The sequence below is a fragment of the Nothoprocta perdicaria genome, unplaced genomic scaffold (genome assembly GCF_003342845.1).
Source record: "Nothoprocta perdicaria isolate Ctin4 unplaced genomic scaffold, notPer1 scaffold_25, whole genome shotgun sequence".
Taxonomy (NCBI): domain Eukaryota; kingdom Metazoa; phylum Chordata; class Aves; order Tinamiformes; family Tinamidae; genus Nothoprocta; species Nothoprocta perdicaria.
In genome coordinates this window covers 4389987-4405740 of record NW_020455477.1, presented here as the reverse complement: position 1 = coordinate 4405740, position 15754 = coordinate 4389987, and the positions used below count along the sequence as shown (strand labels likewise).

Here is a 15754-nt window from a genome sequence, read left to right as displayed (position 1 = left end):
TCAACTTCATTTTATGCTTTTTCTGTCAAATGGATGCAACTTGTTATCTTAAACTACAGTATGTAAATCCCTATTTAATTCAGTCGTTGAATAACCGTAACCTAAAAAGTCAGGTCATACAGCAAATAGACAACAGATCAAGTTTGTTGTAAATTTATTGGTGAGTTATTCTCAAGTAATGTTACAAAACATTTTGATAAGAAAATAAAATTTAAATAAAAATACATTCAACAATACATCATCATAATACAAATTAAAACTAATGGTAATTTACAATCCAAATAGATCTAATTACTGAATGTCTTTCTAGACTAATCAAAATGAAGGCAACTTTTATTATTTATCATCCTATTTGTACCTAATTCAGGTCTAGAACATCTACTGCCTTTAAAAATTTTAAATGAGATATTAAATCTTAATGATCACAAATATTAAATGGCCTTTTTCCCCCTAGATATTTCAGTACCAAAACAAATAAAAGTGCATAAATTTTTACAAAATGTTGCAATAGCACACAATTTAATTTGTCATTGAAAACAACAGAAGATGGCTCCAAGGAACCATTTTGCAACAGGACTGGCCAATACACCACAAAATTTAACTCCAACACTCAAATAATGTTCAACTTTAACGGCAGCTTTTTAATGGCAATTCATCAGATCTTACTGACTTTGGCAAAAACACATTTCTTGGCATTAATAATTTCCTCCCCCTCCACCCACTCATCCCCCCAATTTCAAGTGAAGTCAATTAAAAGTCCCTCAGAATACAAATATATATATATATATAAAAGCAAAACTAATTGCAGGTGATTAAATGATTGTGACAATGCAGATACTGGATCTAAATTCCAGATATTGTCTAATAGTTCTTCTAGATTTAAAGACAAACAATCATTTTTACAATAGTTTACATTCATTTCAAAAAATATTTCAACCTTGCCTTGCCAATTGGATTATATTTCTGTAGAAAGCCTTACAGTATTGCAAATGTATAGTACATTAGAGTTTTCAAGCATTGTGAATTTCCAATCTTTCTAATGATAAGTTACATTCCTAATTGGGCAAACCATGATTGTTAAAAAAAACACCCACAAAGATCCCACAGTAAATGTTTCAAAAATAAAAGTACCACATATAGACAGTTATTATTAAAAAACGATAACCTAAGGAGTACCATTGTATTTAATACTGCTGAAGCAAGGTTGCCACAGTAATACCTTTGCTTCTTCCTGCTTCTATACATATACATTCTTTCAACAAAAGCTAAATTCTCAGATAAAGTGAACAAAAAAATTAATCTTCCTAAAGTCAGGAATGCCAGTTTAAAATTGCATTAACTGGCAAATAAGAATTCATACAACTAAAGACACAAAAATATCACTTAAGCATTACCAAAACAACATTGATCATTCAACTGATCGTAACAAGCAGATACTACAAAGTATCTAAAAATAATCTGGGATAGTCCAGATATCTAAAGTGCTTTGAGTGACTATACTAGAGATGTATTATTTATTAGACTTGTAGTCAAAAGATAAACTGGACATAATTATTACTTTTTATTAAAAAGAAAATCATATGTGGGATCATCTAAGTTGATCAGTACTTTCTTAACCACAATCTGCTCATGCTTGTATTTTCTGCCTTTAGACGAACTTTTTGGTGGCAAGGGGAGATGTGCTACCTTGCATCTTTTAATAAAGAAAAAAATCTGTGCCTTAAAAAAAATCCTAAGAGACAGTGGTCTAATGTCATTCCATATGTTACTCACCCCAAATGTAAACATGAGGCACAATATATATTCCCTGATTTTTCGTTAGTACTTAAAATAACTAACACTGGTATCTGCTGCCCAGATTATTGGCAGCATACTGCATGATTTTAAAATTTCAGCATCAAGTCAAAGTCCTGACAAAACCTAAAGTGAGAAAAAGAAAGGTCAAATGAGCTAAATATGAAGCTTCAGATTATTTTTTCCATGTCAAAGTATTTCAGGATTTCAATTTCAAGATACCTATCAGCAGGGCAGGCACTCATGGTAAACTGATGCAAGTTTGCAGTATACATATACTCAGAGATGTAATCCAATCAACAATTGCTGTATTGATTTTCTTCCATTAAAAAGCTTATTTGTTTAGAGTTCTTTTCAATCAGACAGCAATGACAGAAAAAAACATTTAGATTTATTCACATCTGTTGCTTCCAGAACTTGAAATGTCAAGTTATTCAGCAAAAAGGGAATAAACTTTAAGACCAGATTTCTGACCAAAAAGTTTTCTATTAAATATTAAATAGATTGTCAACACAACTAGCATTCATGTCCATTCTTAAATACTTTGTAAAGTAGTTAGGGTGTAGGTAATGAATAAAAAAGAAAAAAACACCAAAGACAACCCATTAACTTTTCCAGTTCCTTCTTCATCCACACAAGCCACTGTTTGTTTTGGTTAGGAAACTTTTCCAACAATTGGATTTTCTCTGGAAAAAAGAAAAAAATAAATATATCCCACATGTAGATTTATTCAAGGTGATACTTGCTTTCCAATGCTCATCATATAATTTAAATGCTAAACATTATTTGAACATTTTCTAACACTATTTCTCAAATGCTATGGTTTGCTGAAAATCTTATGTGCTTTTATGCCAAACTCCTAAGTCAATATCATTTTTTCTAAAACTCTTAGATCAAATATTAAAAATAGGCAAACTAAAAAGATGTCAGTCATTCCTCTTCAAGCCTTCCTGATGGCAAGAAAACAGAAGCTTGACTAATGTTCTATACATATTAGCTGGCAAAGAGAAATAAAAGAATGAGCTCTGGAGCAGCTGTGTTCTCCAAAGAACAGATTCTCTGAACTTCACCAACAAATATACCTTACCATTTAATGTAGAAAGTGAATTAAATACAAATACAGCATGAAAAATATATATATGTATATAATTTTTACATAAGTCTACATAACTTGGTATCTTAATTAACTGAAGTTTTAATAAAAAATTTAATATATAAAAAGACTTAATACTATAAAAAAATTAGAAGGTAGGGTAATATCTGAAGCTCACACAAAATTTAGGTTGCAAGAAAACACAGTCCTTGCACATGCTGATGGAAATATCAGCACAGACAAATCCATGCCAGAGTAACTCTTCATTTATCTAATTACTTGTGAAAAGTTCCATTAAAAATACAACAAATTGATGTTTGTCTTGTCAAAATCTAATTTTAGATTAAATCATCAACATCTCAGCAAGCCTAGCCTCATTCAGTGATTTTTTTAGACAAGTTTACATATGTCCATATTAAGATACTTACTCACTGCCATATTTAGCACTAGACGATCTCTTCTTTCGATATTTTTCATGGGAGTCATTCAGCTTTTCTATTATATCTGTTATTTGTTTAAGTGTATGAAAGGTTGCTACAGAGTCTTCAATGGTGAAGTTAGAATAGTCTTCTGGTTCTTTCTGGGGACCTTGATAGACTGCTATACTTCCACAAGCCTCTATAAAAATTATCACAAGTATCATATTAGAATTTTGACTTTTAATAAGTACATCTCTTATACTGTAATTTTGATATATTAAGTTATTTGAGCTTATGCATAAAGTAGATTATACAAAAACAGGAAAGAGCATTAACTAGATGTACTAAGATTTTTTTGTGGCCTATGGTTGTATATTTATCTCTAGCATCTACACCTCTTGTGTTCGCATTACCATAAGACCAACATTTTCTCAGAACTCAACCAAGTATATAATTCCTTGCCTAGGCAGCAAAAGGGTAAAGTAGAGCAAAGAGAGGGGAACAACTGCCTATATTTGCAGGCATCCTGTTATTCAGACCACTGCTAAGACTTTCTATATGCAAATTCATATAGAGTAAGCTACATACCCAATGCTTCCAGTTTGATAGCAGAGGACATTCTATACAGTTTCTATTATTCAGATAATGTTAAGACATCAATTTGATAACATGGAGCTAAGGAGTAGAGATGACTATTACCAGTAAAGTTCTTCTAAATTATTATTTAAATACCTTCCAGCTTCTGCAGTTTGGACATGTTGATGGTGAAAAGTGAGTAAATTCTCTCTGTTTCTCTGTCTCCATCAATTTCAATTTGCGTATCAGCAGGGACATCTCTAATTGAAAGAAAAAAAAAAGATGGAAAGATACAGGTAGTCAATGCAATTCATTCTCTAAAAGGTTAAAAGCAAATAAAAACTGATTCAGTTTCAATATGCTTATCCTTTTATTATGTCTCACAGAAAATTTCACAATTGCTAGACAAAATTTTGCATTTATTGTGAAGATTTTACAGAATCAAAAATATTAAGTTGAAGGAAAAAAGTCCACAGCAGTACTAAAAATGATTCTTACAATAGAATTTAGTATTTAGTACTTCAAAAGAGAAAAATATTTCGAAACACTAACGTAAGATTGATGTTATTAACTAACAATTAAATGATGCTTTAAAAAGCTGCTATGCTTGGAAATAACCAGAACACAAGCACAAGAACACAAACCTAATGTATGAATGAACTAAGTCACTTTGAAGAATTATGATACTTTTTGCAGAAAGTTTACCTACAACATTTAGTCTGAACTATATTCTACGAGAATTGAATGTCTTCTTTAATCAGTAGTTTATGCAAACCACTGATTTAAGGACAAATTATTAAAAAATAGTGTTTGTTTGTTTTAAGAAATCAACGGGTTAATGAAAGGCATTAAATATGTTACCAAAACAGCAAAATATTTTGTAATGTACCTACCTCCCCACTGTCAATCCCCAAAAGAAACAAAAAGCCAAAGAAAATAATCCCCTAAAATGATCAATCTAAATCTACACCTATGACTGGCTTGTTTTCTCAGTACATTCCATTTCAGAATAGTGAGATTTCAATGAAAAAAAAAATTTGTGCAAAATAAGACAAAGTCATTAGCGAAAACAAAAGACTTTTAGAGACTAAGCCCTATGCTGTAAACTATTTCTATAACTTTATAGAAGTGATCTAGGTGCGTCATATTTCTGCATGAAACTTGGCATTTGAACTTAAGATATCTTATCTCTCAAGTGCACCAAAAGCAACAGCCCTCAAGAAATCATCACCTGTCAACGTTTGCCACAGAGCAGTTACCGCAGATCAGATGTCTCTCAATGTGCTCATCATTATGCACACTATGAACTAAGAGACACACAAGATGCTCGTTCAAAGCTGCTTTTGGTTGCTACAGATGCAATACAGATTCACAGCCAGGATACAGCTTGGAGTCAATTACTGATAGCTCAGAACACAGATGACAAGAGACATTGGCACTAAAACCCTTTTATCAAGTTCCCACTTGGAGAAGAAATACCATAACGTGGTATGAAATATTGAACTGACTACCTTTAATACTTCATATGATGACTAATGAAGTACTAACTTCATTATGACTAATGAAGATTTATTAAAAACAGTATTTCAAGACTTTTTTAGTATTTCAAGACTTTTCAGTAGCAAAGCTTGTTAAAATCCATGTCTTCTAATTCTCAAGCTCTAGAGCGAATCAATTTTGTCCTAAAAAGTACATGTTTTTTATTTCAGAAGCAACTTACGCAGTGCAGCGAGCACAGCCCACTGTGTTCTCTATGGTAGCCTTGCAGCAAAGCCAATTCCCATTCAGAAAAGCAGAAGGATGGTAAAAATTAAGTCTTTTCTGGTTGCATCTGGTTACCCGGCAAAGAGCTTCTATCCACTCGCTAGCTTCTACACAGTTATTTGCCTGAATATAGAGCGGCTTTTCTCCATGTAGTACTTGAAACATCTGTAGATGGAAAAGCAACATTATTCTGCTCAGTGAAAGAGTACAGTTATTGAGCAATTTTGAATATCTTATGACTAAGACCTCTTACAAGTCAAACTAAGTTGAGAAAATGGACTAAGATGCTTTTTTTTTTTTTTTTTTTTTTTTTTTTTTTTTTTTTTTTTTTTTTTTTTTTTTTAGTTACACTAAGCAGCCCTATCCAGGGAGAAAAACAAACAAAAATACAGCTGCTTACACATTTTTTTCATCCAAAAATGAATGTAAACAGGATGCGTTTTCTGTCATCTTCATACACACACCTAAATGCACTCAAGTGCACTCATATCCTGAGTGAAAGAAGATTCGCAAAAGCTTCTCCTTTAGCCATCCTCAGCCCAAGCAACAGCTGTGCTTTTATCAATACCTAGGAATTTTTGATTGAAACAATGGCAGAAATACTCACATTTTACAAGTCCAGCATGGGACTTTGAAAAAGAGTATATTCTCTAAACTGATGAAAGTTAGAGGAAGCTCTCATGAAAAGGATGAAATGCAAGCCTGGTAGTATTGCATTTTTAATGAACATGGCATAATTCATACTAACAACAGCTTGCACAGAAGTCATTTGTAATAAGGTCATAGTTTTAACCTTCATTTTACAAATTTGGAAAATGAGACACAAGTCAAAATCAAAGATAAAACAGGACAAAGGCAAAAAAAATCCAGACTTCAAGTACCATGTTCAGTACCAGCTAATACTGCAAACAGCTGTGGCTTTTTTTTTTTTTTTTCCCTCCCCAGATATATGAGCAAAACCTCTTCAATATTTTTAGTAAGAGGTTTTAAGTTACCCTATTGTAGGGCTACTTAAGCTAGTTAAGATTTTCTATTTGAAGAGCAAGTCAAATAACTTTTGACTCACATTTTTCTTGTTGAAGGAACTCTCATCAAGCTTCTCCACTGCAAGGATGTTCTTGATCGGAATAGTGAAAATTGGTTCTTTATCTGCAAAAAATATAAACAGATAATGAGAGCAAGAGAATAGGATTTTTTAAAAAAACTCAGTACATTTATATAAAAGCTCTCAAAACGTGCATTGTAACTGTTGAGAAAAGTTACATCAATCAGACTACACTCTAATGATCAGAGAACGAAAAGATTTACTCAGCAGAGATTAGGAAATCATCTGCCATTTCTCACTGGCATAATATTCAACCCTATAGCAAAAAGGAGAACTGGATGGTGAGATGTGCCACAGAATCTGTAAGATATGACAGAATATGGTGCTATTTATTTGGTTTAGTTTTTAATTAAAAGTCTGAATAAAAAGAAATTAAGTTTAGCATGTTTTCTTTCCAATTTTCCCCTAAATTTTAATCTACCATTAATTTAAAATACAGAAGTAAAAGCAATCCTAAATGCCAACTTCATGAGTAATCTCATAGTTTATCATTATGGTACAAGAAGAGTGGCTGTCAAAAGTCAATCCTGGAGAATCAAAAGTGTACATCCAATGCCAAAACACTTTTCTGTGGTCAAGACATAGGACCCAAATGAACCACATAGAAAATACACCAGATTATTGCAGAAAAATCGAGTAGTGAAACACCTCCTAAGCATATGCTTTTTTGATGGTTGCATCACATTGTTATCCAATGCTGACAACCATCATGTATATGACAGTCTACAGGTCTATCTGATGTGCTTGGTATTAAAACATACGAAGAAACTTTGGCAGTTCTAGAATTAGTCAAAGGAAAATTTAGTTTTCCACTTTTAAAAACAATAACTTTCCTTTGCAAACATGAACAGGACATGAATTGTCTGGATTTACTGTATCAGCGTCTTAAATAAACCGCACAGTAAAGTAAGCATCATCCAAAGAGCTAAGGAGCTGACTGTTCTTTATATATTTCTATATTTCAGCTACATAGAGAGTTTTGTAATAATCTACAAAAATCTTATTTATTTTCAAGGAAAATTTTAACTATAAACACACCCACACCAAGTAAAGTCTATAAAACAAATGAATAGAAAATATATGATGAAATACAATTTTGCTGAAAGCACTGATTCATTCAAATACTTTCAACAAACTTCCAAAGCACAGATAACAGTTTTCCTGAGAAACTCCTGCATCCACCTCCCAGCTCATTAGCAAAGCTACTTCTGAAACAAACAAATAAAAGAATCTATAGCAACTCTAAGAAGTCTAACACCAGCATTTAATAAATCCCTCACTACAGCAGGGAAAAAAAAACAAAAAACAAAAACAAACAAAAAAGTTTGGACTTCTGAAGGACTGAGATCTTGGATCTCTCAGAGCCAGTATTCAACAGCTGCATACACTAAATTCCAACTACAGTGCTGTAGAAGCCTTCTGCAACATAAATAGGACTATGATAGATGAGATGCATTCAGAGAACACAGCAAAGGTAACTAATACTGCATACTTTAAGGAAAACACTGTTATGCAAAATAAACATAATTTACCTTGTTGTTTGTGGTAGGAAAATTCTCTACTTGTTAGACAAAACCACCGTTTCTTGAAATTCTTTTTACCAATCCGAGTTCTTCCCTGAGCTCTTTTGTACATTTCTCTGTAAATACAGAAATAGACAAAAATGCTTCCATTAATCCTTGAAAAGGCTTTCAAAATCACTTAAGATTACACATTATTGTATTGCATTGACATAAAGATTCTATTAATCAGTTGTTCAAAACATCCCCATAATTATTCTCACATGATGATCCATGTACATGACTTGGTTAAATGGTAAGGAGTTTAACAATATGAAATCCAGGTTCTGTTTGTAGCAGTCAATTTGAGATGAGTTCTGGCTTACTCAGATCCTGAGCAACAAACTGTCCCAGAAGGGAGTAAGGTTTATTCACATAGAACACACTCTCTCTCCATCTCTCTCTCTCTCTCTCTTTCCAGCCACTTTGTACATGTAAGCATAGTCGTTCTTATCCAGATTAGGAACTGAAAACAAATGAAATGATCCTGAACAAGACTCAGTAGCAAGAGTAGACACTAACTGTGTTCAGGACTGTTTAAAGTTTACTCACTGGAAACTACTGCTTGGAGCAAGTGCCATCAGTATCTGATATAGATTAGCTTCCAAACTGACACATTCAAGTGTTGACATACTTTCAGCATCTCCTCCTTCATTTCTAGGTAGCATTTTATTTGTTTATGTTTTAAGTTCAGATGCTTTTTTTTTTCCACAGAGGAATCTTCAATTGCTAATAATCTCTTAGGCAAGTTAAAAACTTTTTCTCCCCCCACAAATGTTTAAATTAACAGCACCAAAATAGACAGTTTGTTCATTTTTCAGAAGCATCCATTTTTGCAATTATTTTTATGAAAAACTTTATCATTTTCTGTCAAATATTCCAATTATAGGATATTTTTCCCTGTGATGAAGGTGGAACATTTTGCCAGGATAGGCAGAAACATCCCACAAAGCACTATTAGATGACAAAAAAGAAATGTCATAATTAGCAGAGATCAAACACTTTTAGTGTATGACAATTTAATGTTGACATGAATGATGCTGTTCTTCATGGTACAGATTTAAGATGTATTTACCCTTCTTTTAGATGTACTGGCTCACTTAGACCACTGGGCTCTTTACTTTCAGTAGAGGAAACATCATCTAGGAACTTAAAAAAAAAAGTACAAAGAGAACATATAGTATTTTGAAAAAAAAAACAGAAGTAAACCTATTATGAAAACCCATATGCAGAGTTTCCTTCAATACAAAATAATTATTTTGGGTAACAGATGAAATAAATATATATGACTTCAAACAAGGTAAGATAGAAAGTCCATAAATTATAGAAGATTTCTGTAACTAGCTCCAAAACAGTAGATCTAAGAAAACCTGTTCCAAGTGATTTATATTTAATATACAAATGGTTTTCTAAATGAAGTCCACAATGTATGTCATTTATGCATTCTATTGCATTGATAGTATCTTTTTACATTTCTAGTAGAAAGTGAACAATGACACTACAGGCTTTTAAATTGAGACTGCCCTGTGTTCAGACACATCATACATAAAAAAAGAACAGAAAAGTACCTTCTTAACAGATTCAGTAAACTTGTCTTCTTGAAATGTTTTGAAAAACTCACACATAAACGTCTCCTTGAAACTTGACTGAAAGGAAAGGTATATAGATATAAATAAGCTTTTCAAGAACATAGTCTATGAAATAAGACAGATCACTAGCAGCCTTACAAGTTTGCTTTTGGTCAGGCTTCCCCAACTCCCCAAAGTCTGGATAGCTTTTGATATAAGAGTTAACGTTCTAGAAGTCTGTGCATCCTAGAATAAAAAAAAAAGTTACATTTTTAGATAATGCCAGAAGTTACTGTGATTTAAAAATGAAAATTTCACAAAAATGATTATACTACAGAAGACAGCAGAGTATGACACACAATCATTCTCTATACTGTGAAAAAAGTGCATCTAAAGCACTGTCCTATGGAAGTTTCTATGCTTTCTGAGTACATGAATATACTTAAGACTACTACACAGAATATTTTCTTTTAAAAAATTTATTCATTATCATTATAATTCAGTATTGCTGAACAGAAAAAAATATTTTTCCCTATCAAGTCTCTCTTCGGCTTCCCGAATCACTACTACATAACTAACGCTTCCAAAAACATTCAAAACTGCATAAAGATTACAAATTGTTGCTGGTGAATGGAGGAAATCTTCATTATATAAACCACACTTAAAAGTTTCTTTACTATTTGCTTACTAATTCATCTCTGTTTTAATATAGAGTTATAAACAGAGAGGCCTTGATGATCCCTTTAACATGTTCAATATTCAAGTGATGAATTCCACTAATCTTTTAGCATAATAAATTGCATAATATTATGCATCTGAATGACAAAATTCTACAAATACATAGATTAAATAAGAGAATGAAAATCACCTCCAGATGGGAAGGTTTCATACATATTCTCTATTTTGTGTGAAACAGTATATCTTTCTTATATTCTTATTTTTTGTCTTTGAAGTTCTTTTCTTTATGTCTACTTGATTTTGTATAGGCATAACCGACCCATGTCCCCTAATAAAATTATAAGAGGATTATTAGATTACTCACTTTACTATATTTTGAAAAATTTGACAAGACAGGTATAGCTCAGGATGTTCAGAATAAATGTACAGACCATGCTTTAGGGGTAAAAGTGACATGAGGGTATTTAACTCCCATGGTGGAAGGAATGGCAGTTCAGGCATTTGCCCTGAAGAGCCCTCTGTCATGCTGCCATCCTAACACAGAAACAGCTCCCCTGCCAGGACATCCTTCTTGAAAGAAATAGCTCTCCTAGATCAAAGTTGAACTGCAGAAGTCTTGGTTCCTTCAGTGGGTTATTATATCACAGAAAAGTCAATCTAGGGACATTTAATGTTACTTTATTTCTCAATTACAGAGTCAATGAAAGTAACTTATGCCTTCCCAGATACACAGGTCTGAAAAATATGAATAAAGCAGAACAATACTTTACAAACTTACTGGATGGTGAGGTCGTAAATGAAAAGTATGAGGTGAGACTACGGCTACAGCAAAGAAACGAAGAAACACAAAGCTGCTCACTGCAGAATACTGTACATGAGGGTCATCTGCAGAGAAAAATGGTGAAATGTAACATGCACTAAACTTAATAAAGAAACAATGAAGACAGTCAACATAAAAATACTTAGGAAGATAACATCAGAGAAGATACTTATACAAATCAATGAAGTGCATGAAATGAAAAAGGTGTCCATGGTAAGAAATGTTCTACCTAAAATGTAGTGCTTAATTTCTCTTTAAAAAGAAGCTCTGCTTTCACAGAGCTGGCTTATCAGCTCTCGTACTAGTAACAACGTGATTGTCATAAGCATTTATATGCAGTGTTTATCACATGGGGCTCTAAGCATTTTGAGCCGAAAAAAAAATACAGTAGCAACTGAATTCAAACATTAGTGCTATTAGGCTATTTACCCTTAAGATTATTCTCACACACACACACACACACACACACACACAGAGCTAAACAACAAAAGCAGTCTACAGATCTGAATAATTTTAATTCTAAACCTGAGTTGCATCATAAAATGATGGTGTTATGTAATTATGATGCTGTAAATGAGCATTTACTCATCTAACATTAATTTGGAGTATTATATATCTTTAAACATGGCAACAGAATTGGATCATATTATTGCTCTAATGATGAATACAATCTGTTCTGAGAAGTCTGCTATTGCGAAAGGGATGCCTTCACTGGAAAAAATCAGTGCCTCAGTTCCAATGTTAAATGAGGCAGGAAGGCTACAGAAGTTCATCTATTAGTCCCTTACCTAACATTTTAGGTTTTTGCTGATTTTTAAGTATCTTTGCATTTCAGACACAGACCGTTATTTGAAATGTTAAGCAGCATTACAACACTTTTTCCAGAATTACTTTAATATAGAAATAAGTATTTTAAGTTCTCCCCCAACAAAACCTGAGCTTTAAGCTTTCAGTTAATAACTTACTGCTCATGACATGATTAGTCATAGTGTAGTTCATATAGTTAGACGAACATACCAAACATTTTCATTTTTATTGTACTTTCTTAAAAGCAGTGAAAATCTTCAAGCTCTTCCAAATTCAAGGCATCATTAAACTAATTCACTTTCCTCTTTGTCTCCACTGTATCTCATCTGGTTTGCTACCGTCTTGCAACACTTCTAACCTGCTGCTTCTTTGTATCTGAAAATAATTCTTGGTGACTGACCATAATGCTTAGTGTAGCGTATAGGCAGACAGAAAACTCAAGTGCCTGATTCTCAGGTTAAAAAGTTCAAGTCAAAGTCTTGGATAAAACAAGAATTTTAAAAATCTCTGCAAGGTATACATAGGTGTTAAGTGGTTCATTCCCCACACCATTTTCAAAAGCAAGAGCACACTTACTTGGAAATCTTTTGGCAGCCAGATGCCTCAAAGAAGAAAATACATCACACATTAGGGTAGGACAACTTATACTTGACCTCACAATTTCACGGAACACTTTGTCTACATAATAGCGTAGATTCTCCTGTAATTATAGGAAAAGATATTTTTCAGAGTGGCAACATTCACATTACTAGGCTTTTTTTTTTTTTTTTCTCCCTCCTTCTGAACACAAACATAACACTACAATACCCTTTTATAAAACATTCCTTGATTATCTAAATATATTTTTTTTGCACGGTGCCTATTTTAAAAAGCTCATATACTCTATGTGGGTTTACTGATGTTAAAAGATAATTTGACAACATTTGATTAAATTTAAATAGAAGGCATCTTGAAAGTATACGGGCAGTTTTTGACAATATTTCATCCTCTATCAAAACACATTTTTGTAATTTGACAATATAGTACAAAAAATAGAACTTGCCATGCATCCCCAATGAATGTTATTTGTTGCAGTTACTATTGCCTTTAATGTCATCCTCCAGTAAAAGTCAAGTGCCAAGCAAAATTTCAATGAAAAATAGTGAAGCAATACCAATCAGCTATTTTACTACTTGGATGCTGAGCATGGAAGTCCCAGCATCACAGCAAACAGATTTGCGGGAAGACTGTGATCCTCTGCTCATTTCCTCCTCCCGGTATCATTAGCAAGTTAATTTTCCATTGCTATCTTCATATACAATACGAAAATTCATCTTTGCTTGTACAGTCATTTGGGAATGATACTGATACCATAAATAGATCAAGTTACTCATATTCTGTTATACAGAGCTGCCTTTGAATGTGTCTTTGTATCATTTTTTGAGAATGTAAATTATCAGAAAATAGATCAGAAAACTCACCATATGAATTTCTACATTATCACCTTTTAGTTTGATGGGATCTATTTCACAGGGTTTTGGAGACTCACATATCTGAAAAAATCATAATTAAGAGTTCCTTTATTTTTCTTTTTTATTTTTTTAACAGAAGGCCTAGAAATACATCTATTTAATATTGATATCTGTCCTAGATCTACAGTGAAAAACTCTAAATAGGATCTGAAAAAGCTGTAACAACATGCAGTAATCATCCTCACTTTTCTGTGCATCTTTGCACATAGATCAATTACACAAGCATCACGTGGGAAGATGTGGCAGTGTGTTAGCAGCAGCAAATCCCACTATTTATTTTTAAGAATATGAGACACAACAAAAAGCAACTCCTCCCAAAATTGGCAAATTTGGGTTAAATTAACTTTCCTCTGGAAATCCTCTTCCTTATTATGATAAAAAAATACAAGATGACTGTCTGTCAAAGGGACAGCATACGTCACGAAGCTAACTGTCCTGCAAACAGTTTCAGCAAGATAACTTACCTCATCAAGAACTGGTTTCAAAGTAACTTTTAGGTAGTGCCTCCCCACAATTTTCATCATTTCATCTACACATCGAGTTGCTAATGTGTTCCCTCTGAAAACTGTGTTTGCTTCTCTGTAACAAAATAATGTTATCTGAATGTGAGAAAAAAAACTAGAAACTCAGTCATTAACTCCAATTAATATTTTATCACATTATTAAACAAATTTATTTTCAACATACATCAGGATTTTAGAACTTAAGATACCCAGGTTGCAATGACACCATGAACAAAGAATGATAAAACAAAATAAAAAAATCACAATATTATTACAGATATTTCCAAACTTGTAACATAAAATCATTTTTAAAAGTCTGGAAAGTTTATGGTAATGGATGTAGCAATAAATACTGAATGTGAGAAAACAATACCTGGAGTAATTCCAAAGTAGCTGACCAATACAGTATTATTACTCCAGCATTCCTAGTGAGAAAACTATTACAAGTATAATAAATAGCATACTGCTGCACCATACTGATCAAATCACGCACTTTTTGACCAAAACACATTTAATCTAGGTTTGTTTCTAGTCCTATTTAGTGAGCTGTCGCATCTAATTTATAACTGGAGTAAGTCAACTTCACAAAGAACCATCCTTTGGTAATAAAACCCTTCCACATCTCCACTGGACATGATTCAGCATCTTGGTGGTCACTACTTAGGCCTATTTAATTTCCCTAACCACATGCTGCAAAATCATGCACCACAAACTGCTACAGAGTTAACAGTGTGGAAAAACATCTATGGTACTAGCTCCAAGGCACATAGGATAGCACAGACTTGCTTACGGGGCATCTTTGAAGAGAAAAGATCACTCTTGATTTAAGTCCCATACTCAAGGAAACAAGATGAGATTCTTAGCAACTTAAAAATGTTAAGTAACAATCTAGTGGCCAGTAGAATTGTAGAGTAGTGAAATGTTTTAAAACAGAACAAAAAAATCGTGCTCTTGGACACAACTCCAGTTTGCTGTTTAGCTGTACACTAGCTCCAAGAAAATTTTCTAGACAAATGATTCCATCCCAAATGACACAGTTAATTTGTAACTCCGACTCCCAGCTTTAATGTAGTTTTAATAAGTGTTTTACAAATCAAAATTAGTATTTTGTCACTTTTCAAGATACTGAGGAAAGAGCTAACAGTTTACTTATCAGTGTTCTATCATGAAATCCTTTGAAACTCTAGGAAATAAAAATAGCATGAAATTACTAAGCATGAAATACATACTGAGTGTCCTTCAGATCTAGCTCTGCCACAGCAGTAACAAATGGAACTAGCTTATTGTGGTGTAGCAACAATCTTACAAGAGGCAGAACAGCATCATATTTGTCTCGACACACTTCACTCAAAATGTAGGCAGCTGATGCAGAAATTGGCTGTGAGAAAGCAAAGGAAAAAAAAAAATCACATACAAAATAAATTCACATTCTACATATATTTGGCAAACTACGACTGTGAATCAGAACTATCAAAATCACACACCTATTGAAAAAAAGTAACCAGAAACAAGAAAGTTTTATCATTGCCATTCACAGAGAACAGGTTCCTTGACTGT

At 32.9% G+C, this 15754-nt stretch overlaps 1 protein-coding gene across 1 annotated transcript in view; it reads right to left on the bottom strand.

The window, feature by feature from the left end:
- Positions 1-366: 366 nt before the first annotated feature.
- RASA2 (RAS p21 protein activator 2) overlaps positions 367-15754 on the bottom strand; it is a 35011-nt gene continuing 19623 nt past the window's right edge. Inside the window, exons 10-23 of the mRNA XM_026040059.1 lie at positions 15427-15575; positions 14159-14273; positions 13644-13715; positions 12760-12883; positions 11335-11441; positions 10038-10124; positions 9879-9956; positions 9386-9459; positions 8284-8390; positions 6713-6795; positions 5603-5811; positions 4039-4142; positions 3316-3505; positions 367-2480 (exon numbers count right to left, since the gene is read on the bottom strand). Coding sequence (XP_025895844.1) covers positions 2450-2480; positions 3316-3505; positions 4039-4142; positions 5603-5811; positions 6713-6795; positions 8284-8390; positions 9386-9459; positions 9879-9956; positions 10038-10124; positions 11335-11441; positions 12760-12883; positions 13644-13715; positions 14159-14273; positions 15427-15575 — 1530 coding nt within the window. The 3' untranslated portion in view covers positions 367-2449. The remainder of the gene's footprint in view (positions 2481-3315; positions 3506-4038; positions 4143-5602; positions 5812-6712; positions 6796-8283; positions 8391-9385; positions 9460-9878; positions 9957-10037; positions 10125-11334; positions 11442-12759; positions 12884-13643; positions 13716-14158; positions 14274-15426; positions 15576-15754) is intronic.